General features: G+C 35.1%; 4 protein-coding genes across 7 annotated transcripts; 1 reads left to right on the top strand and 3 right to left on the bottom strand.

Moving 5' to 3' along the window:
• On the bottom strand, positions 1–2935 carry Ranbp3 (uncharacterized). The gene is made up of 5 exons (XM_071777317.1): positions 2826–2935; positions 2468–2602; positions 2261–2341; positions 1487–2187; positions 1–1099 (listed from the first exon to the last, which is right to left on the bottom strand). The coding sequence occupies exons 1-5, from the start codon at positions 2839–2841 to the stop codon at positions 785–787; spliced, it is 1248 nt and encodes a 415-aa protein (XP_071633418.1). The 5' UTR covers positions 2842–2935; the 3' UTR covers positions 1–784.
• Positions 2936–3354: 419 nt separating this feature from the next.
• LOC139812470 (uncharacterized) lies at positions 3355–6504 on the bottom strand. 3 transcript variants are annotated; one of them, XM_071777320.1, is made up of 5 exons: positions 5994–6504; positions 5044–5103; positions 4828–4969; positions 4059–4180; positions 3355–3918 (listed from the first exon to the last, which is right to left on the bottom strand). In XM_071777320.1, the coding sequence occupies exons 1-5, from the start codon at positions 6183–6185 to the stop codon at positions 3493–3495; spliced, it is 942 nt and encodes a 313-aa protein (XP_071633421.1). In that variant the 5' UTR covers positions 6186–6504; the 3' UTR covers positions 3355–3492. The 3 variants fall into 3 exon arrangements, with proteins under 3 accessions (XP_071633421.1, XP_071633420.1, XP_071633419.1); XM_071777319.1 differs by having other exon boundaries at positions 5044–5180; positions 6032–6503; XM_071777318.1 differs by having other exon boundaries at positions 5044–5183; positions 6032–6502.
• Positions 6505–6773: 269 nt separating this feature from the next.
• On the top strand, positions 6774–18738 carry Nfrkb (nuclear factor related to kappaB binding protein). Of its 2 annotated transcripts, none has more exons than XM_071777316.1 (15): positions 6774–7220; positions 8191–8442; positions 10409–10641; positions 10741–11006; positions 11127–11479; positions 11559–11896; positions 11983–12231; positions 12317–12547; positions 12630–12851; positions 13081–13463; positions 14141–14458; positions 14589–14781; positions 14869–15682; positions 15759–16067; positions 17270–18738. In XM_071777316.1, the coding sequence occupies exons 1-15, from the start codon at positions 7215–7217 to the stop codon at positions 17726–17728; spliced, it is 4626 nt and encodes a 1541-aa protein (XP_071633417.1). In that variant the 5' UTR covers positions 6774–7214; the 3' UTR covers positions 17729–18738. The 2 variants fall into 2 exon arrangements, with proteins under 2 accessions (XP_071633417.1, XP_071633416.1); XM_071777315.1 differs by having other exon boundaries at positions 6778–7220; positions 15756–16067.
• Positions 18739–18800: 62 nt separating this feature from the next.
• On the bottom strand, positions 18801–20946 carry Pex19 (peroxin 19). Its single transcript, XM_071777322.1, has 5 exons — positions 20601–20946; positions 19982–20164; positions 19772–19917; positions 19453–19683; positions 18801–19386 (listed from the first exon to the last, which is right to left on the bottom strand). Exons 1-5 carry the CDS (start codon positions 20665–20667, stop codon positions 19162–19164), a joined length of 852 nt encoding a protein of 283 aa, XP_071633423.1. The 5' UTR covers positions 20668–20946; the 3' UTR covers positions 18801–19161.
• Positions 20947–21940: the final 994 nt, after the last annotated feature.

Genomic DNA, 21940 nt, shown 5'->3' with positions numbered 1-21940 from the left:
TTAGAGCTCTTCCACCACTAGACTGAGGCTTTTATTTACATCTAAAATAAAACAATATATACTTATAATTATAGTAATTATAGATAATATTAATAATAATGCCGTTGTATCGTACATTCCCACAAATCGTCCTTTAAATACAAATCAAGAGTACAAGTAACGGCAATATTACATGCTACAAATACCATAACTCGTACCTGCCCAGCCACTCTCATATATTCTTCAATGATAAATTATACATACAAATTATTTATTTAGATCTATGATTGATGTAACCCTTTCTAAATGAAAAAAAATGCAATTGCAATATGCAATAGCGAATAAGTAGTTGGATATAAATATAGACATGTTGAAGTTTTTGCGATTTATTTTAAGAATTAACTTGTAATTTATGGTAAGATTTGTTACGACAATTAATATTACGCAGTATCTCTATTTTTAAATAACGCTCTTTCATTTAAAAATCACATTAAATTTCAAATAAAACGGAATATATCGATTAAAAAAATTATAAACGGATTTTGTATTCTCGAAGAATCTAATGCTTACAAGAGCGTCAAACTCGTACAAGTGCTACAACTTAATCTCCTTTTTTTTTTTTCGATAAATACTGGTACAAACTGCCGAGGGCTGCAACTTCTGAAGGAAGGCACAAATCATAGCCGTTCTATTGCGCATACTAAAGAGTCTTATATTCCTGAAGGATTTAGCTCCTTTCGTATCTTAATAACTTCTATGTTGCACAAAATTAAGCTGACGCCTCGTCTGGAATTGTCGACGGCTGTCAATGGTCCGTTGCTAATTTCTTAGGATGGCGTTCCTGCGCGCGTTTAAGTCGCTGTAATAAAAGACCGTGCAGTTGATCGACCTCCTTAGGTGCCGCTTGTACAATGAAAATTCGAATATCCCCGTCTAGTACATCCATAGCGGTTAGTCTTAATGATTTAGGTCCAGCACGTTCCGCGGTCATACCCGGCCATACTTTCGTATTCAGGATCAACCGTTGCGTCCCGGCGGTACGGCCGACTAAACGAGACTCTTCATCTCGATCATTGAGTCTTAGCGTACCTCTCCCCCTTTCTTGCCAACTGCTACTAGTCTACAACATACAATAAACTATGAAATCAATGCTACATCAATATAAGTTAATTCATATAATGCTATTTCCATATTCATTGTTTCTAATTTTACTTTAACACATTTGCCACCAAGAGTATTTATTTATTATAGCTATCTTTCCATGCACGCCGGATTAAATAACTTTATATTAAGAAGACCGACAACCGACAAAATACTTGATTTATGGTGTTGAATTTATAATACTGACAATGAGTTGCACAAAAATATGATATAATTATTTAATAGTCGCCCCATGACAGTCATTGATGATCAACAAAAAAAACTTGGTGTCAGAGTCACCAGTGACCATCATTAGCGGTGAATGTGTTAAGTATTAAACAATTTATCATTCTTAAAGTTTACACACCTTGTCGAAGGCAAATAACTTGCAATTGATCTGAAGAATATTTGTTTCTCCTTCTTCGCCAGTTAATAACGTTACTTGATTATATTTCCTCTTGTTCGCGCGATTAGCTTCCTCCAAAACCTGCGCTGCTTGAGTTAATGTTAAACCTGGCCTCACTGTAGTACGGCAATTTGCAGCTGCATTCGAGAACAGAAGTTCAGAAGATCCATTTTCATTGCTCTCTTTGCTTTTTGTCTCGTCTTTCTCAGAATTATTCGAACTCTCTGTGTCATTCGAAACCGAAACAGTAACGCGTTCTTTCAAATTCTGACCGAACACAAAGCTAGGGGTAGATGCGCTGGATGCCACAGTATTATTTACATTGTTCTCATTCTCCTTGGTACTCGCACCCAAAGGCAAAAATTTCAGCTTTACGTCCTCCACAGGCTTCTCCTCGCTTTTAAAGTCTTTGTCCGTTTCGGCCTTATTGCTCTTCATTAGAGGCTCATCCTCATCTATGGAATTATCAGTAGCCTTCACAAACGGATTGTGAAATTTCGCAGGTTGCAAGACAGTTTTGTCGGTGGCCCCTGTCGAACTATTCGTTAACACACTTAATTGTGACGGCCTTAGTATAGACGACTTTGATTTACTAGCTACAGGGTTTGAAAATTCATTAACACCAAATGAATTTCCCAATTTTGAAACAGCTAGCACAGGACCTGCAAACGCGCGATATGTATTAATATGTATGTCGCATCGGTTTTCTTAACAAAACAAATTGTATAAACTCACTATGTTTCTTATTGGGAGTCTTAACGGCTGCCAATGTGGATTCTTGGTTGTTAGATTCCGCTGTATGGCTTTTTGTGTCATCTGCAAAATCCATAAGTTTATTTGCTTCATGAATAAACATTTCACTGTATAGTAACAGAGGTGATTATTTCTAATCGTTGCGTGCATTCCCCCGTGATACGAATTACATTAATATTTCAGACTAACCATAAACGTGCGTATCCCGGTCAGTTGGTGCGGCTAAATTGCTAGTCGTTGAATCCTCGGTAGAGTCCTCCAGCAACTCTTCGGGCGGATCGACTTTCAGGACGAGTGGCGGATGATCGATATCCTCTACACCCTCTAAATAAAGTAGAAACAAAAGATTAAAATCATTATCACGAAACGGTTAGCTCGTCGGTTTATGAACGTGACAAGTGGAAATCTCGTCGGAAAACGTCTCGTATTTTCGATATGTGTCACATCGTGCCACATCACGCAACGCGGAGTACTCTTAGCATTTAAAGGATATTATTTCACTTCTACACACAGATGCAACTGAATGTAGAGAAGACACAAAACGCACCCTTGCAATCCGCCATTTTTTATGTCGAAATGAACATAGACAAATATTACAAATAAATGCTGCCGCTACGGCGCTACAGTGTCACCAGAATGCAAAAGTATTTGATACCAACCGTACGAATTTGATATCGTCTTGTACATGAATACTAAAGTCCTATAAATAGAGAAGCGACTCCGGCATCGCGATTTCTGATTGGTGATGCCCCCACCTAATTGAAGCAGCCAAAATAGAGAAGTTCCTCGAGTTTCTAGAACTCCTCTATTTTATAGCCAATCAGTACGATCTGCTGCTGCTTTTCACTGCCCATGAAATTTCACCTTTAAACGTGAAGCAGCGAGCAGCGACCCAATCAGCAAGGTGATATCAGCTGTGGCGTAGAAAATATCGCCTCGCTGATTGGTTGCTGCTCGCTGCTTGACGCGTCCTGTCTGAATCCAGCTTTAGGTTAAGTTTCCCTGAGCGCGTCACGCGTCGCGTCATAATATTATGAGAAAAATGAAATCAGAAGTTGAATAAAAAGGAGAGATAATTTGTTAAATATTTTGCTCGCTCTATTTTACAGTAATATATAACACAAATTTGTATATAAACAAATATTTTAATCTAATATCCTCAATAAGACCGCATTTTCTTTGAAGATATATATATATATATCTATATGATTCTCTTAAAAAACTTCATAACACGAAATTTCAGCGAATTTACCTTCGTAGTCAGGTAAGAAAGAGAATTTATCAGACTGTGGTTTTTTAAAAGGTTTCAACCACTTTTCCACCGAGATTCCGATTGATAAAGTTTTGAAAGTCGCTTCGACTGATGGACGAGTGATGAGCAGCGTTTTTGGTTTTATAGCATTTTTCAAAAATTTCCATATATCTATCTGTACATCTCTGGGCAAATAAAATTCAAATGCGTTATTAATGACAATAACGTCGCTTTGTTTGATCGTCTCTGGAACCTCTTCTATCCTCTTGTGTAAAATAGATATACGATCGTCCATTCTGTATTTACACAGAATTTCATTTTGGAGGTTACAGAGTTCCTCGTTCATTTCAACACCGATAATTCTTCTAGCGTCCGTATATACATACGCCTGTGAAACATGAACATTAAAGTGTTAAGAGAATTATTGCTGTAAAAAACTTTTTTATTGCTTATTCTGTAATAGATTATTAATAATATTAACAATTATACATATATGCAATAAAAGATATTTCTAATTATTATCCTTACCCCGTAAAGAACTGCGCCCAATCTCGATCCTATATCAAGTATAGTTTTGTTTTTCAAAGTAGGCAGTAGCACCTTGAATATAAAGAATAATCCGTCCTGTGACATGGAGTGTGATAAATAAACTAAAATTATAAATATATAATATTACACTTACACAATATACAATCACAAGAAATGAAAGAAAAAAGTATTTATATGAGGAAGAGTCAACATTTATCTGCACTTTTCATTATAATACTGTTTAAGTCAGCTGATGTGTAGCTGCTTTTCTCGGGTATGTTTCAACACATAGTATATATCTGTGTGTTCACATTAAAATTTTAACTTTAATTAGTTGGTTTGCTTATTGTTTTCGTTGAGTAAATATGGTAACATCGCTCTTCGTTTGCACTAAAGAAAAACAGTGAGAAATGATCTATTTTTATGGACTTATGATGTTGGATTATCCACCGTACAACTCTGATTTTGCTTCTTTAGATTACCATTTGTTTGGTCCTAAAAGAAGCCGTAAGAAGTCGCGATTTCCTACAGATCACATGTGAAAGACGCGGTGTATGCATGCATGGTTGACAAAGCAATCATAAAACATTTCCTTTTGAGGACATAAACTTGAACCTTATGTTCTCCATACCTAGTGGAGTTTTCAACACACCGTGAAACATATATGTAGAAAACTGAGGTATCTTTAAGTTCTCTCTGTTGTAATTGTAATAAATTTTAGAAATAGAGAACAGATAAATATCGACTCACTTTTGTATTTTATACTTACTTAACGGTTGTATACTTCTGGATCTACAGTCAGTGCAATAATATCTTTGTAATTGATTATTATCTACAAACTTGTCAATATCTTCATCACTATAAAGGAACTCATCTACATGCACTGTAATGTTGGGATCACAATCTGAATTCTAGAAAAATATATTTATATTTAACATTATCAAAAAATTGAATAGTTATTTCTTTCACTTATAACAAGACATACCTCTCCTATTAAGGGAGTTGTAATATTTTCAGATTCCAATATAGCATTAAATGGGATTTTCTGTTTAATATCAGAAACGATAGAATTTAAAACAAGTACTGACTCGTCCGTTATTTTTTTATTGCCACATGCATCATCTTCTATTAACAAATTATTTAGATAAGAAAAAATCAATTTGTATTACGTGTTATTATTTTACTGAACAACGTTAATGTATTAATTTAAAAAAATTGTAATAAATTGAATTAAAACTCTGTGTTAATTGCAATTATTTTATCAAATAAAATTAGATTTATTTGTTTGATTTGTCATTTGTAGCATTTTATTATAAAATGGTCACATATCTTCATTATAATGTAATACCAAGAAAATTGAATGAAAATTGAGATAGTATCCATAGAGAAAAATAATTTATATGCCCATTTCATTCATTTTATTTTATAAGGAAATACAACAAATTTGCATACAAAGAATAACACACAAGTATAACAAGTATAAAGGCCTAAATACGATACAAAGGTACAGGCAATAGAAAATAAGCAACAGAAAGAATCACATTTCAACTTATCAAAAACTCTATCAATACAATAGAATATGAAATAGGCAATAGAAATAGAATTTCCAACACGTCGGATTTCTATTCTCTATTGCCTGTACCTGATCAATTACAGTGATTCAGTTTCATTATAAGTTGAAATGCTGCTAGTTGAAAATGTTATTTCCACGTTGCGCTTGTCACGTGTGGTTGTCGAAAGAGAGTTGGCGAACTTTTAACTTTTTTGGCGACAGTGGAAGCTTTTCAACAAGTGACACAAGCATCGTTCTTTCTTTTTTGGTAATGAGTAACAAAGGTAAAACAATACTTGTGTGTCGCTTGCTGGAAAGCTCCCAGTAACTGGCGGCAATCGGCAATCAGAAATAACACTTTTTCAACTAGCTATTGCCTGCACCTTTGTATTGCGTTTAGTCTTGACCAGTCTTGACAAACCTGAATCATTATAAATTATGGACGGCTCGAGTTTCCATTCCTCCATAATAAATGCCAAAAATTTTCGTTGATCCGTTTTATTTAACAAACGCATCAGTTCAACAAAACTTTGCTTTGCTTCATTTAAACCGATCGATGACAATTCTTCGCTCATTTTTTGTCTCACAAAAAACTGGGTATTTATTTAGAATACGGGCCTGAACGCGAATATATAGATGAAATTATGTTCAATAGACGCGTTTTTACACGAAATGAAAGAATCTGGCAGATAAACGCGGCGGTCTACCTCGCGAAGCGAGAAGCGAGATATTAATCGTTAGTTTTTTTCTTTGAAATATTTAACGTGCCGTCATTAATTACTTAATTTAGGTTATATGGCACTAATAAAATCGTTACAGTTGACGTCTTGAGTCTTGACGACTATTGAGGTTAGAAAATCTGACATTAGACATATCGACGAAATGCAGCGATACGAGCATGCGCAAGGCGCAAGTGGCCAAAATGCATGCTCGTATCGCTGCATTTTTCGTCGATATGTCGTTCTACCTGTATCGCGTCATCGCGTAACCAATGGGCGCGTTCAGCAGACCAAGTCGCTCAGTAGCAGTCGAACGTGATTGGCTCTTACTTTTAGAACCAACCAATCAACGCTGAGCGGTCGTGCTTCTGGATCTGGATGCACCCATTTGATAGACGGCTTCCGATAGGTTGAAAATCTACATTCTTTTGCTATTCCCTGTTCCTATTGCCTCATTGCCTGTAGTAGTACCTTAAAAGTACCTTTATATTGTGTTCCGGCCTTTACAACAGTGCTGTGCTGAGTGCTCCCATTCCAGTATGGTTATCGTTCAGTGCGTAATATTGTTGTCATCGTGTTTAATGCCATGATTAAGGAGGGCTGGAAAGTTATAATTGTTCGGAGACGAATAGTCGATAGCGACGTTACTTAATACTTATTTTATAACCATTATTTGTGCTATATACATGTACAAGTACTTGTATGTTGTATGTATGTACGTTGAGAAATATCTGATAGATCTTTTCGCGTCTTTTTCTCCGTGTGTTAAGTTAATGTTGTAGTTGGGTGGGAAGACACCACACAAAGGCACATAAACACACACTTATTTCCCGATAGACGCAGCGCAAATCGCTGAAAAAGTGCACGAGATCGAAAACTGGGGAAATGGAGGTTGGTTTCTATCATTCTACTGCTACGAAATTAATATGACATATATTTGACACAACGTATTATGTGGTTCTATCCAAATTTAAATTTTTGTATATATTTTTAATATAATTGCACTCATCTAATTTTGATACAATTTATGATCGCGATTGATATAATTTGTAATGGTTTATTTTGTACTAGCTAATATCTAATTATTATATATATCTATGGTCAGTTGATATTAACTAGTATAGTTAATACCTATACTAATCAATATACTACTAGTTAAACTACTATACTAGTTAATATGTATATTAATTTACAATATAATAATATGATAGAGCAAATTTTTGTATATAAATAAGGAATTATAAATCACATATATTGTTTAAAAGTTACTTTGCTTCGAGAGAGCTTATCTTTTTGCTGTATTACGTATCTTTATAAATCATCATTATATAGCAATACCATAAAGCCTGGTTGTTTCAACTTGTTGGTAATACCAATATACCTAATAGTTAAATCATATTTTCTTTGTTTATCCTTTATATTAGACAAAGATAGACATATTTGACTATTAGTTAACTTACCAATAAGTTGGAACAACCGGCCCTAAGCAATATATTTATCCAGATAGACAAATCTGTTAAAAAGAAAAACAGATTTTACTGAATATCCGATATTAATTTTATCGATAGAATGCCAGAGATATAACAGGGTATGATGGCAGATTGACTGTAGAAACCTTGCAGAATCTATTACTTTATAATTATTTGAATAATACGTTCCATTTAAATGTTTACGAAATGACAGATTTAGTTTGGTTTCTGTTATCAGATTTATATTGACAAGCTCTGGTGGAACACTTAAATTTAATACAACTTAAGCATTAATATAGTAGATGCAGTTAATATCAGTCTGTCATAATGTTCTGTTCAAATGTGTTGATAAACAGTTGGCATACTGTTAATATTTTGCTCGTTGGATACAGATAGATGAATGCTCGGCCGGTGGTGATAGTGGAGCCGAGGAAGATGAAGAAGAAGCTTCAACGCATGATTCTAGAACTGATAGTAGTAGTAGTAGTAGTATGAGTGGCAGTAGTACAACGACAGACAGTGAGCAAGATAGTGCGGAAGATCATGCCACAAGCAGCAGCGAAAGCCATAGTTCTGCGGAGGAGGACGAAGATGAAAATGAAAATGCGGAATATATGGTAAACATCGAGAACCCCGATGCTTTGGTAAGATTTATATCTTGTTTCATAGTTGGGTTGGCTTCTCATTTATACATATATAGCGACACAAATCGACTCAAATGTCGTTCTTTGTTCTTACTTGCTGAATGTTAAGAAAAATGGAACAACCTTTGTGTCTACTTACGCCGTTAAATGAAAAGTGCATATTTATGCTTAAAGGGAAAAGTGCAGTTAGCGAAATCATGAAACAAAGTTACTTATTTTTATATTCCTTTCTCTTATCACTGATTGTGAGTCAATATATTCTTATCATTTTTTCTTTTTTAATCTTTTTCTCATCTGATTTGACCGTTTGCTTTGATTTTTTTTTCCTAAATTAATTATTTCCTGAATTTTGATTGATTTTAATAAAGTCAATTTTTTACAATTAATTGCTAGCAACTTTTGATCGTAATTTACTGGAAAATCGAAAATTTAAAAAACCGAACAAATTATAGTTTATTTTTAAAGAGGTTAAATGATATATAAAAAAAATTCAATGTTTTCCAATATAAAGGTATACAAAGGTCAGAAAACGTGATTTCATGGAAACTTTTCGAAAATTTTGGTGTTATTTGGCATCATAGTGTCGTTCCTTGCAATAATTTCCTGTTTTTGTTTATTTATTTCAAATTACGATTACAAGTAAAAAATTCAACATCAATATATTGGAATATATCAATAATTTGAATAATAATGATGGAAGATTTTCAAAAAAATAAAATGTAAAGTATTATTTGTTTAGATTTTATTGTTTACTGTCTGTTTCAAGTTAATGTTTAATTTTATTATTTTTATTAACAATTTATAATTACAGCAACAAATTTGTTTAGTCAAACAGTGTATAGTTTTGCTTATATACTTATAGCTATATAGTTTTAGTATGTTATTTAGCTTTTATGCTAGATAAGATCGGAAAGAATATTGAAAACATAAACAGTAGAATTTAATAAAATGAAAAATTAGGAAATTTTTGCTTAACATTTACACAGGATGTATTACCTATTTTGATCCACACAAGGATAAGTTTAATCTTTTTTTTTTTTTTTTTTATACACTTAGACGCCTAAAAATTAGTTTATACAGGATGTAAAAAAAAGATACAGACAGACTTTGTGTGCTTGTAGGGAAAGTTGATATAAGTAATTTGAATATAATAGGAATGTATGTATATCCTCATTTCCTCATTTCCTCAAGAAGTTGCCTCAAATTCCTATGTAGGATATAACGAAAAAATAACGAAAAATTTTATTTGAGAAAGCTGTTTCAAAATAAAAATCGAGCTTGTATACCAAATTTTGAATCAATCGGCCTACTTTGATGTTTTTGCTTTTCTACATTAAGTCAGGTATGATTCAGATATGATTAAGTCAGGATTGATTCAAAATTTGGTATGCGGGCCTGATTTTTAATTCGGAACAGCTTTCGCAAATAAAATTGTTCGCTATCTTTTATCGAAAAGGTACTTTACCTACCTACACAGGAAGCTTAGGCAACTTTAATGCTGGGATGCATTCAAGAATGACGCTTAGGCACACCTAAGTAACTCTGTAGTATACGTGACGTAAACTATAGCTTAGAGTTGCCTAGGTTGACATTCTGACCGCAGCCCTGTGTAGCACGGAAACAAGGCTTCAGCGGACATGTATTTCTATATTCAAATTACTTATATCAACCCCTCCCCCCTCTTACAAGCAGACAAAGTCTGTCCTTATCTTTTTGTTACACCCTGTATAGTTCAAAATGTACAAATAAAACGTATAAAAAACAATTCATATTTCTTTAAAAAATAAAATGATTGATATTTTTGTAATTTTTAAGTGTACCTTTCCTTTTAATAGCTTATTATAAAGTATAACTATTACTACAATTTATTATTATAATTTTTAGTAACAAATTAATAGATAAATATTAAATTAATAACGATTTGTAATGATAATAGTAATCGATTTAACAATAAATTGATTTTTAGAGATGGGAAACCTGCGTCGCTGCCAATATTAAAGTAAAATTACCCCAGGATCTTTGTGAACACTTTAGTATATTTAAAGAGATGCTAGATTACCCACGTTTCTGGAACGAATGGCTTACCGAAAGTCAACGAGAAACGTTATACAATCTTTTGCCTACTTTTCCAAAAGACTCCAATATAGAGGCACAAATGGAGAAATCGTTGCAAATGTTGTTTAATAGAGAAAACAACAGGTAGTAATTATTAGTCTTTTTTTTTTGCAAAATGAGAATAATATAGATCGTGTTCCGAAGTCGATTTAATTGGAACATTCGGAATAAAATGTATTGCAGATTTGGTGTAATGCCTTTGGACACGTTTCATAATCATCTTTCCTCCGGTCACTATCGTCCTGATATCAAAAGAATACGCGGTTTGGTTCGCAAAGCGCAGAAAAGAAGATTGTTGTTCGAGGAGCGGAAACGATCATACGAATTGGCGAATCAGCTACTAAAATCACGGGAAAGTTTATTATCAAATGCGTATAGGCAAGGTTTCAATCAACCAGTAAACCGATCGATGTCTAAACTTCATTGGCGCAAATCAAAACCAATAATGGGTGAGTGTCTGATTTGTATTCGATATCTTTCGGCTGTTTATATTCTCCTCTACTTCAGCCATTTGGCAGAGAAGTATATAATGACCGGGAAGACAATACTAACATGAGAATAAATAATAGTTGAAGAAAAGACTCAGTTGCGTTATTTGGAGGAGCTAAACGCAGTTCTGGCGGAACTCAGGACCAGCACGAGACTGTCCGCCGATACGACGTCCGAAAACGAAGAGAATTATCCTTATTATCAAACGACTGGCGCTAAGCAGAAGAAAAAACGGCGTTTTACCATGAGTCTTCAAGGATTGTCGGTTAAAGGCCTACAACTCAATCATGAGGACGATACAATTAGACCTGTATTTTCTACCTTGCAGCGAATGGAGTACGCTTCTAATAGATCGTTGTTTGTACGCGAACAAACGGAGGAGACCTATCGTGCTATGTTGATCGCGCATAAAAAACGACGTGCCCGTCGTGATGTACGTATAGTATCTCATCGTTTTGTCGTAATTACTTATTTAAGTAATAACCAACTAAATTCTATATATACATATATAGCTTCATCCGGAGCTGAACACTCAAGGAATTGCGCTCGCCGATCTCACACAAAGATCGCAAATTGGTCAAAAACAGAAACTTACAATTAGCAACTCTATGAAGATCACGTCTTCTAAAAAGAAAATCAAATTGGAACAAAACTCGTTGTGTCCGCCCGCGCCGAAACTGGCAAACTCCAATTTCGTGAAACATGAAAGTGACAACAGCGATTACTCCCATACGACGGACGACAACAGACAATCTAATGTCGTGGATGTAGATTATAATAGAATAACAACGCCTATCAAGTCGGAACCCGTTGAGACATACGAAGCACATCAAGTAGCTAAAAAGAAAATGTAATTACAATTAACTGCATACATTAGATAAATATCATACGATTATAACGCTTGATATATGTTCCAATCGTGTTTCTCATTTGCAGCAGCCCAGTAACTCAAAAGAGTAGCAAACCAGCAGTGGCCAATATACCAGAGATAAAAAAGGAAGTCGAAGACACGGAATATGACAAAGTTAAGACCGAATTAAGTTTGAGCGTGAACGAGGATGTGCTGGCTGAAACCGAGGAAGAAGAGGAAAATGAATCTAAGAAAGAGCTTGATTTAGACAGTATTGACATGATGCAATTACCGATCCAACTTGACGATGGGATTGATATACTCGACGATGTTAAGTGAGTTTCCTATTGTGTATAAGACAATAATGTAATTAAGTCAATAATGAGAAAAAACTTAAATCGGAGCGAATTGACGTTACAGGTGCGAAGATGAGAGAGTTATATCGATACCTGAGACGAAAATGACTATGCCAACCAATGAAGGTATAGATGTTAACAACGGGGCGGAATTAATGCAAGAGACCCACACATGCTTCTTCTCTCTACTACGGGACGCTTTTACTTCGAAGGGAGAGTACCGAATGAGCGCAGCAGAAATGAAGGAAGCAATAATGCAATGGCAAGGCAATCCTATTTCGCCTTTGAACGACTGGTAATATCAAATAATTTTCTATGCCGCAATGCGCGCGATTGTAGGTAACGTTTCTTGACGAATTGTATGAATGATGTCACAGGTATTCTCTGGTACCTTCGTGGCCTACTTTAGTACCGTTAGCTCTGGGATTTCTCGCAGGCGAATTGATGTATTCTCAAGATTTGGATCAGCGACAGGAACGAGATCAGGAACTTGTGCCCTATTTGGAAAATAAGGGTCGAGGTGTATATGCGTGGATCGGCGCTGGAAGAGACTCCGATACCCGATTGCAGGACTTGTGTACAAAATTCCTCATGTACAAGTAAGAATCGGCGGCAAACACACTGATCCTTTAGTTTTTAATTGTTATGTTATAGATTATTATATTATAACGGCATTAACGGCAAATAAGTGCATTTTTTCTTGTTCAATAAGTCCTTCACTTGTTCGCTTATATGGGTGTCTCTAAATTCTCTTGCTCATTATTTTTTTGCGACAAGTCATGAGTTAAACAGCTTTATTATAGAATTTAACAAGTAATGCTTTTATAGAGACGTATTGACGTCACCGTACACTCCGACAACTAGTGCTGTAACAGCTACAAAATCGCAGCAGTCTCAAATCTCCTCGAGTAATAACAGCACGACTAATAATTCGATCGTTACAAGCGGAATTTTGCAAAGTGGCAGAAGCGGAAGTCCAGCACTAGAATCTACTAATGTGGACGCTAGTGCCACTGGAACAGACTGGGAACCACCTCGACCGCTATTTCCCACAGAATGGAAGGTCCGTCCGTCTACAGTAGAAGAACGCGAAGAATTTCGAAGACAAGAGCGTATGCGTTACGCTGCGCCTCATAAAGCGTTTACTTATCGCATGCACGGTTACGCGTCCGTAGTCGGCCCCGTCAAAGGAATTTATCAGCATAATGTTGGTATGTTTGACTTGTGCTTTGTAATGTAAAGAATACTGAATTTTGAGTTTCTCTTACTATAAATTATGTTATAACAAATATTAGCACACACATACATGTGATACGAGTACAGACAAGCAATCGCAAGCCGTATACTGGTTGTGTACAAAAGTACAATACAATACAGTAAAATATACAATACAATACTATACAATGCAATATAATACAGTAAAATACAATACAGTCATATACAATATAATGTAATTGTGGCGGTCAGCTGTCCGCCACGTGCGCGCGACCGATCGATACTCATGCCGCGCGCCGGTCGATATTATGCTACTATCCGTGCTGCGCGCCGCGCGCCTCCCGTCATACTATTCGTGTAGCGTATGTACGGTCGCGCGCACGTGGCGGACAGCTGACCGCCACAGTAATGATACGATACAGATGTATAAGAAATTTATATGCAATTAAATTAACCGAAACATTTTGATTTATAGTTTAAATCATTTTGTGTTATAAGCCATTCATAAAACAAATATATTTTACATCTTTTATAATGAACACATTATTGTAAATAAACCAGTATTTAATCTTTTTTTATAGGAAACCTATTACATTTTATATTTAAAAAAATGTTTTTAATTATTAGTTTATTATTACAGATATGTGAGATTAATTATATTATTTATATTAAGCTTCAGGACAAGCCAAAGCCCGAGGACATTCGTTGTTGGTACCGGATCGTCCGAACTTCGTAACAATTTTAGCGTTAGTTAGAGATGCTACTGCCCGACTTCCTAATGGTGAAGGAACTCGTGCTGATATTTGTCAGTTATTGAAAGATTCGCAGTACATCATAGAGCAAGACAATGACGAGAAGGAAGGATATCTCCATTCTGTAGTATCAGGAGCGTTGGATAGATTACATTACGAGACAGATCCCTGTGTTAGATATTATCCTCGTCGAAAGGAGTGGCTTTATCTTCATCGAGGACGATCTGAATCTGAATTTGGTTCGTTATCATCTATTTATTTATCTCTGTTATCTTATATATTATTTAATGTAACTCGAATGTTTCTGAAGTTTTTCAATTATAATTTTCTCATGTGATTATGTCAAGATATTTTTTTTATCTCTTGTAGAAATGGTTCACCAACAATTACAAGGTATTGCGAAAAATAAGAAAAGCGTTGGCAATACGTCGCGAAATAAAGTGGTGCAACCAATTCTCAAATCAGCTAATGTAAATAAAGAACAATCTTCGAATACCAAAGAAGTTATTCTCAAGAAAGAAAGGCGAATGACAACTATACCTATGCAACCTGTTATTCCTAAGTAAGCATCTTGTATTTATTTGAAAACTACAATATATTTGAGAAAAATATTTAAAATATTATTCTATATTTATTACATTTCTCACAGGAAAGAGCAGCGTAAAATTGAAGAAAAAATTGTCACTGACCATTCTATCCCCACTGAACATTCCGTTAATGCTAATGTAGAAATGGGAGTTAACACAATAACATCAGCAATTTCTACCGTTGAAACTCCCGTTTCTGTTGCATCGATCGTGACTTCTTCGGCTACGATTACAAATGTAGTGAGCACAGAACGAGATAACATTGCAATAGATACGAAATCGTCACTCGCTCCAATAATGGTGAAAAAGGCATCTACTGTAGGAGGAAAACCAATCGCTGTACTCAAGACAAACGCTGCTCAAAGTCTATTGCAATCAAATCAACACAATTTTCCACATCACCAAATTCAAGTATCGACGTCTGCTGGCCTGCAGACCATTCGTCTGTCCGGACATTCTGTATTGCAATCTGCACAACAATCTGTTTCAACTAGTAATAATTCAAACGTGGTAAACGGAGCTACAACAAATTTAACGACGATATTACCGTCTACAAAAGCGCAAAATCAGCCACCGCAGCAGTCAGCTATAGTAACAAATCAAGCAGGGAAAAGTATTTTACAAACTACTAATATGAAACAACAACAATCGCAGCAGCAACAACAGCAACATGTGTTACCAGGCAAAACTCTCTTGGCATCACAGATTAAATTAGTTAGCTCGAGTCAAATTAAATCGTTGCTCACAAGCCACGGTCTTCAGGGTCAAACTATATTTATCAAACAATCCTCACCGTCGAATAATCAATCGCAACAGCAACAATTACAACAGCAACAACAACAACAACAACAACAGCAACAACAACAGCAACTGAAGGTATCTCTGCAAGCAAACCTTGTTTTTGTTACGTTTATTATTTGCTTCTATTTAAATTTTATTCTGATCTCAGCAGCAACAACTCCAACAACAACGAGTTACGGCTAATCAACAACAGCCTATACAACAAACTCCGGGAATGCAACGCATAATTGCACAAATCGGAGGAAAACCGATTGCCGTGCAGATACAACAATCGCCTCATCATCAACAGCAGCAACAGCAACAAAAGATACTTGCGAAAGTTTTAACGAACAGCAGCGGGGGACAGATTATTTCTGTCGAAAGTTTGCTAGCGCAGAAAGGATTGAAATTGGCTACTACTACTGGCCATGCTAATCAGCTTAATAGGCAAGGCAAGCAGATCATACAGGCTCAATACCAAGTAAGCGCACTTTACATATAGTAGATTTATTTACATATTTATTGACTACACTGAAACCTTTTGATGGTAAATATTTTCCTTTACACAGTCAGCCCCAAATGACTTGACCTACTTTGATGTTTACCTTGACTTTTAAGGAGTTCAAGGTCGTTGACCTTTCTCGTCGCTCGTTCATTAAAAAGTTTTATTAATAAAAGAAGTTTGGAAACTACGACATAGTTTTTTGACACTGTGTATAATTTGTTGATATATTTGTATAGATAGTACATATGTAGGCAGGAGTGAGTGGAGGCAGACCTCGTTTCGTGTGAAAAGTCGAAAACTCGAACCGTACAATGACCTCGTTTCGCCCTGAAGCAGGGGTGAGGTAAGGTAGGGTGGACCTCGCTTCGAATGAAAAGTTGGATTGTCAACTTTCCAATTCAAAACGAGTCGAGGTCCACCCCCACCCACCCTTGCCTGCGGGGGAGAGGCGGTAGCTCCTCCCCCGACTACATGTGTATTGTCTATACACACATAGTAGCTAATATGATAATTTATGGATATATAATATATTTTAATAGTTTAAATGCTTTGTTAATAATTTTTTAATGAACAACGAGCGACGGGAAAGGTCAATGACCTTGAACTTCTTGAAGGTCAAGGTCAACATCAAGGTAGGTCAAAAGTCATTTGGGGCTGACTAAGACTAGGTTTATACGGCCCGATTTACGCCGAAGTTATAACATCGATGTTATAACTACTGACGTTACTACATCATAATAACTTCGTCGAAAAAAAGCGTTTACACGGCATTTAACGTCAGTAGTTAACATCGATGTTATAACTTCGGCGTAAATCGGACCGTGTAAACGTAGAGTCTGTGTAAAAGAAAATATTTACCAATAATAATATAAATACTCGTAAAAGAGCAAAACGCATTATTTGATTTAAATATAAATAGACATACATAAAAAGTAAGTATCTTGAAATTCTAACTACACTTTTAATCTTTGAACAAATCCCTATCAATTTTTTTAATACAAAAAATGTACAAAAAAATATTTACGTAAAGAAGCAATTTGGAAATTTATTACTATTAGAATATCAAAAGTTTTATTATCAAGAATAGGAATTATAATATCTTCGTTGATTAAATTAGAATAAGTAATGAGTGTAATAAACTTTTCTTTCTTTTAACAATGTTACATGAATATTTGTAGGTAGTGCCGCAAGCGCAAGCATCTTCTAGTCAATCAAAGATAATAGCAGTCAGCACGCAACACCAGCAATCTCAGCCGCAACAGGCTCAGACTGTCCGGATGGTTACCGCTCAGCTCGCGGGAAAACCTATTGTGTTAGCGAGCAGTAACAAAAACGTTGGAGTTGCAGTGAGCACCAGTGGCGGAAACGTAGTATTAGGCAAGCAGCCAGCCTCTCAGCAGCAGCAGCAGCAGCAACAAACGCAGCAACCGATTATCTTGCCGAGTCAGCTACTCAACATCAAAACATTACACGGGCTTAAAGTAATTCCCACGCCAACCGGATTAAAAACCGCAAGTGGTGCCGTGTACGCTCGAGTTATTGCTCCTACAACGATGGCTTCCACGCAGGCTACATCGAATCAACAGCAGACTCTTCAAACGCAATCACCGAGAAATACCTCGTACGGCACACCTTGACAGAATTGATATTGTTTACATATGTTTATATTTAATTTACTTAGCACCATTTCTTTGACTCTCTGTTCATATGTTACGCATATTATTAATTAAAACCTTTAAAGTGATTTTTCATTATACGTACATACGCGCGCGCGCGCGCGCGCGCGTATGTATACAAGATGACTTTCATTCTCTTGATTTATACGTATGTGTGCTTACATGAACGTATACAAATGTGTATGTGTAAATTTGTATTTATACACGTATATACAAATATGTTTCAAGAAAGCGAGTTTTATACAAGGAAAGATCAATCATGTGATTACACTGATTGCACTTAAATTCAATAACAATAGGATTATAAGATTAAGAAAACTTGAAAGAATGTATAATGAAAATACATGCAAGTTAAAATTAATACTTACAATTAAATTGATGTTAATAAAACTGAATTCCCTCTCGTACTTATGTTATTGAATTTGGACTGTGACCTGGATAGCAACAGTATCCATGCAAATGCATCGTTCACGTTTGAATAAATCATTTTTCCAGATACTTGATTGACGTGACATATAACGAACTCGAAAATACTTCTTAAAGTAATTATCTCATAGGCTAATGAAGAATATAAGCCGGATTTTTGAAAACCACCAAGTAGAGAAAATTAATCAAATAATTGATTTATATATAAACCTCTGCATGATATATATATATGATTAAAACTATTTTATCACATATCTAGAAATGTATTGTAAAATGTAAAAAATAAACTCGCATCTAACACAACATTAAATTTTTCAATCCGTATCCAAGAAAATAATGTATTGAAGAAATGGTCGATGGTCATATCAAAATAGATCGTAATTCTATATATTGAATTGTAGGAATATTAACTAATATTAATTTATAGTGTATCAAAAAATATATTTAATTGAATTATAAACTATTTCTAATTTAATTGGATATATTAATAGAAGACATTATTACTTATAATCTATAAACAGGAATAAATAAAGTTACTTCTAAAAGTTTTAGCCAGAAATTTTATCTTTTAAAACTTTCGCCGAAATTTGACGGAAAAAAATCAGTGTTACAGTAGAAAATTTTTAATTTTTCATATTACATCCCTTAGCAAATGAATCTTAAAATTATATTTCTACTTTATAATATACTATGTAATATATTGTAAAAGATAATTAAAATGTATTAAGATTATATTTATTGCACATAATCCTTGCCAAGAGAAGGTTGGCCTAGAATTCGAAAAGAATCCTTGCGTAACCCAAGGATAGATTTCGTAATATATATCTTGTACATATATTCATATATTTGTAATATTTATCGTAGAAAGCTAGAACGATGAAACTTCTTCATGAAATAAAGATGGTAAAAATAGGCAAAACAGATATAATATCTCAGAAACATTCAGATAGCTGCATATTCATATGTTTTCACATAATACAGCAATCCTGCTGCGAATCTACTCCAGGTGGAAATGGAAGGGTGGGATTGCCCTCGGAATCGAACTGAAAAAACGAGCACTGCTCGCCGACGAGATCATCAGGCGCTTGACCATAATTTTGCATTTCCGTCATAAGTTTCAACACACATTCAAATCGACGTTGCTTGATATCTTCCGCATCGTCTTCCTTTTCCTTTTCTAATTCAGTACATACCTTACACAAAATATAAATACATTAATTGTAAAGCTTCAGCTTGGATTTGGTCCATTATAAACATACCTTTTGCATCAATTCTGATTGTTTCGTATACCTCTGCAAATCGGAAGGATTCAGAGTTGCTTTGTGCTCTTCTAGCCACGCTGGATATTTATCCGACAGTTCTTTCAATGATGGATAAAGAATCTCTTTCGACAAGAGGTTCTCCATCATTCCTTGCATAAACGGTAGTATGTCACCAGTATCACCATCAATAGACGTTTGCCCGAGCATAGCCGCCACATCTGCTTCACTCTAAAATGTATTAACTATTGTCAGTTATAATTTTACCTTTAAGTATCATTGATGCACAGAGTATACCATAAAGATGAGATACCATTACCTGTAAATTTTCGGAATTTGCAGTTAAATCCTTTAAAACTTGTGAAATAGCCGATTGAAAGTCCACATTCATGTCTTTCTCATCTGTCGTATTACTACTAGACGTCTGTCCAAGCTTTTGCAAAGCAGCCTCCAATTCGCTATCTCCTAATAATAATTATAGCAATACACAATTTTTATCGCTTTCTTTGCCCATCTTTTATTATCTCACCGTTTTGCAATAAATTTTGCAAATTTTTTTCAAACTGATTGGCCGTTTGTTTGAGAAAATCTTCCGTCCATTTATCTTCGAATATTTCATGCTTATCTGTTTGTTTCTGCAAATCCGCTGTACCTGTGTCATTGCCTTTTTCAACATTTGATATAGATACTTTGTCGAAATCTTGTAGAGCACCTAAGAGACAGTAAGATTTAAAACTTGAAAAAATATATATATATATAATAATAAACACTAGATCAATGTTATAAATATATTATATATTAAATTATAATTATAATGTAATTATAAATTATAATATACATAAATTATAATGGGCAAGGTTACACCCTGCATTTAGGCCGCGACCTAAATGCAGGGTGTAACCGTGCCTAATGTAACTAATTATATGTTGAAACGTATTACCAAGTTTTAAGATATCAATAGCTTACAGAATAAATATAATAGTAAATATTACATTTCTTTAATGTCAGAAATATCTAATTTATTTAAAATTACAAAACAATTTATTATATAACAATGAATCACAACTTTTTTTTATTGACAAGAACCAAACTCATGCGACATAGAACTCCGTAAGGTTAGACCGATTTTCTAAATATAGTATACTTACTATCCAATAAATCGTTCAATTCTTGATCTTCTGTCTCGTGTTTTGTCTGTTTGAAATTGTCCGTCATATTCGCGTAATTGTAATATCCTATTAATTTAAAAAACAAAATTCTCTTGCGTGAATGTGCACGAAAACGTTCCTATCATTGACAACGTCCGATGAAGAACGCAACGGCCGCAACGGTATATATTTTTTATATTTACGTGCAGACAAATTTTGATTTAAAACTAAAAAATTAAACAGAGAAATGACAAAAATCGAAAACGCTTAGTAATCGTTCTTTACAAGTTCTTTATAGGATTGCAAGAATGAGTACTGCTGGTCTACAACGGTACAACCTCGCTTTAAGGTCGGTTTTCACACGCAATGATTGGTGGCGCCAGGCCGCGCCAGTCGACTAAGGCTGAGTTTCCACTGAGCGCGTCACGCGTCGCGTCGTCCGAGTTGAACCAATCAAAACATCCCATTTCGATTCCGTCACAAGAATGTAATGAAATGGGATGTTTGGATTGGTTAACTTGTGACGACGCGACGCGTGACGCGCTCAGTGGAAACTCAGCCTAACGCCAGTAAAAATGCAAGTGTAAACCAGTGTAAACACTTGATACAAACTGGCGCTAGTAATGTGGCGTTTACTGGCGGTTATTGGCCAAAGCATATAACCTCAAATTTGGAGGTTATATGCTTGCTGTCATTTACTGTGTGTTTAATAAATGTTAAATATTTTCCATAGTATACGCCAATCACTGTGTAAATACTTGTGAGTTTGCTAGTCGGTTCTGGCGCCAATGAATGCCAGTCAGTTGGCGCCACTAATCATTGCGTGTGAAAACCGGCCTTTAGCCTTGTATACATACGATGCTAGAAATCGGTCCAAGTCCTCGATTCAAGTTCTCGAATAGTGTACTTTGACGATTCTAGATAGCGTTATAAAGCCTTGTGTAGTTTCAGTTTAAGCCAATCAACTTGCAGCTCTTACAGAAAAGCAGCAGTTTCATTGGCTTAAACCGAAACTCGGACCGATTCTAGTATCGTGTACACAAAGCTTAAGGTTATGGAGGATTCACACTGCGTCCGATGTTCGACGTACGACGATCCGACATCCAATAGGAAATTTTTGTCTCTAATAATAAATTCTGTTATTGGATGTCGGATCGTCGTACGTCGAACATCGGACGCAATGTGAATCCTCCATTACAGTTTCACACAACAGTTCTTGTATCGTGGACACTATCATAATAGGACTTTGTCCAATTTCTTGATATAAAAAAACTAGTGTACATACACGATTCAATTTCTAGTTCCCAAAACTTGGTTCCACGACTTGGTTCAATTTCTTG

Source organism: Temnothorax longispinosus, chromosome 4 (assembly GCF_030848805.1).
Source record: "Temnothorax longispinosus isolate EJ_2023e chromosome 4, Tlon_JGU_v1, whole genome shotgun sequence".
In the NCBI taxonomy this organism is placed as follows: Eukaryota; Metazoa; Arthropoda; class Insecta; order Hymenoptera; family Formicidae; genus Temnothorax; species Temnothorax longispinosus.
The sequence above is the reverse complement of the archived record's forward strand: the minus strand, read 5'-3'. Positions and strand labels throughout refer to the sequence as shown.

Coding starts and splice junctions, on each gene's coding strand:
- Ranbp3 (XM_071777317.1), bottom strand. Junction 2,342..2,467: donor CCGGGATACGCACGTTTATG/GTTAGTCTGAAA, acceptor TGGATTTTGCAG/ATGACACAAAAAGCCATACA. Junction 1,100..1,486: donor AGTTATTTGCCTTCGACAAG/GTGTGTAAACTT, acceptor TGTATGTTGTAG/ACTAGTAGCAGTTGGCAAGA.
- LOC139812470 (XM_071777318.1), bottom strand. CDS start 6,185: ATGAGCGAAGAATTGTCATCGATCGGTTTAAATGAAGCAAAGCAAAGT. Junction 5,184..6,031: donor CATAATTTATAATGATTCAG/GTTTGTCAAGAC, acceptor ATTTGTTAATAG/AAGATGATGCATGTGGCAAT. Junction 4,181..4,827: donor CAGAAGTATACAACCGTTAA/GTAAGTATAAAA, acceptor TTATAATTTTAG/TTTATTTATCACACTCCATG.
- Nfrkb (XM_071777315.1), top strand. Junction 12,232..12,316: donor GATATACTCGACGATGTTAA/GTGAGTTTCCTA, acceptor TTGACGTTACAG/GTGCGAAGATGAGAGAGTTA. Junction 13,464..14,140: donor AATTTATCAGCATAATGTTG/GTATGTTTGACT, acceptor ATTTATATTAAG/CTTCAGGACAAGCCAAAGCC.
- Pex19 (XM_071777322.1), bottom strand. CDS start 20,667: ATGACGGACAATTTCAAACAGACAAAACACGAGACAGAAGATCAAGAA. Junction 20,165..20,600: donor ATTGAACGATTTATTGGATA/GTAAGTATACTA, acceptor ACTGTCTCTTAG/GTGCTCTACAAGATTTCGAC. Junction 19,387..19,452: donor AATCAGAATTGATGCAAAAG/GTATGTTTATAA, acceptor ATTTTGTGTAAG/GTATGTACTGAATTAGAAAA.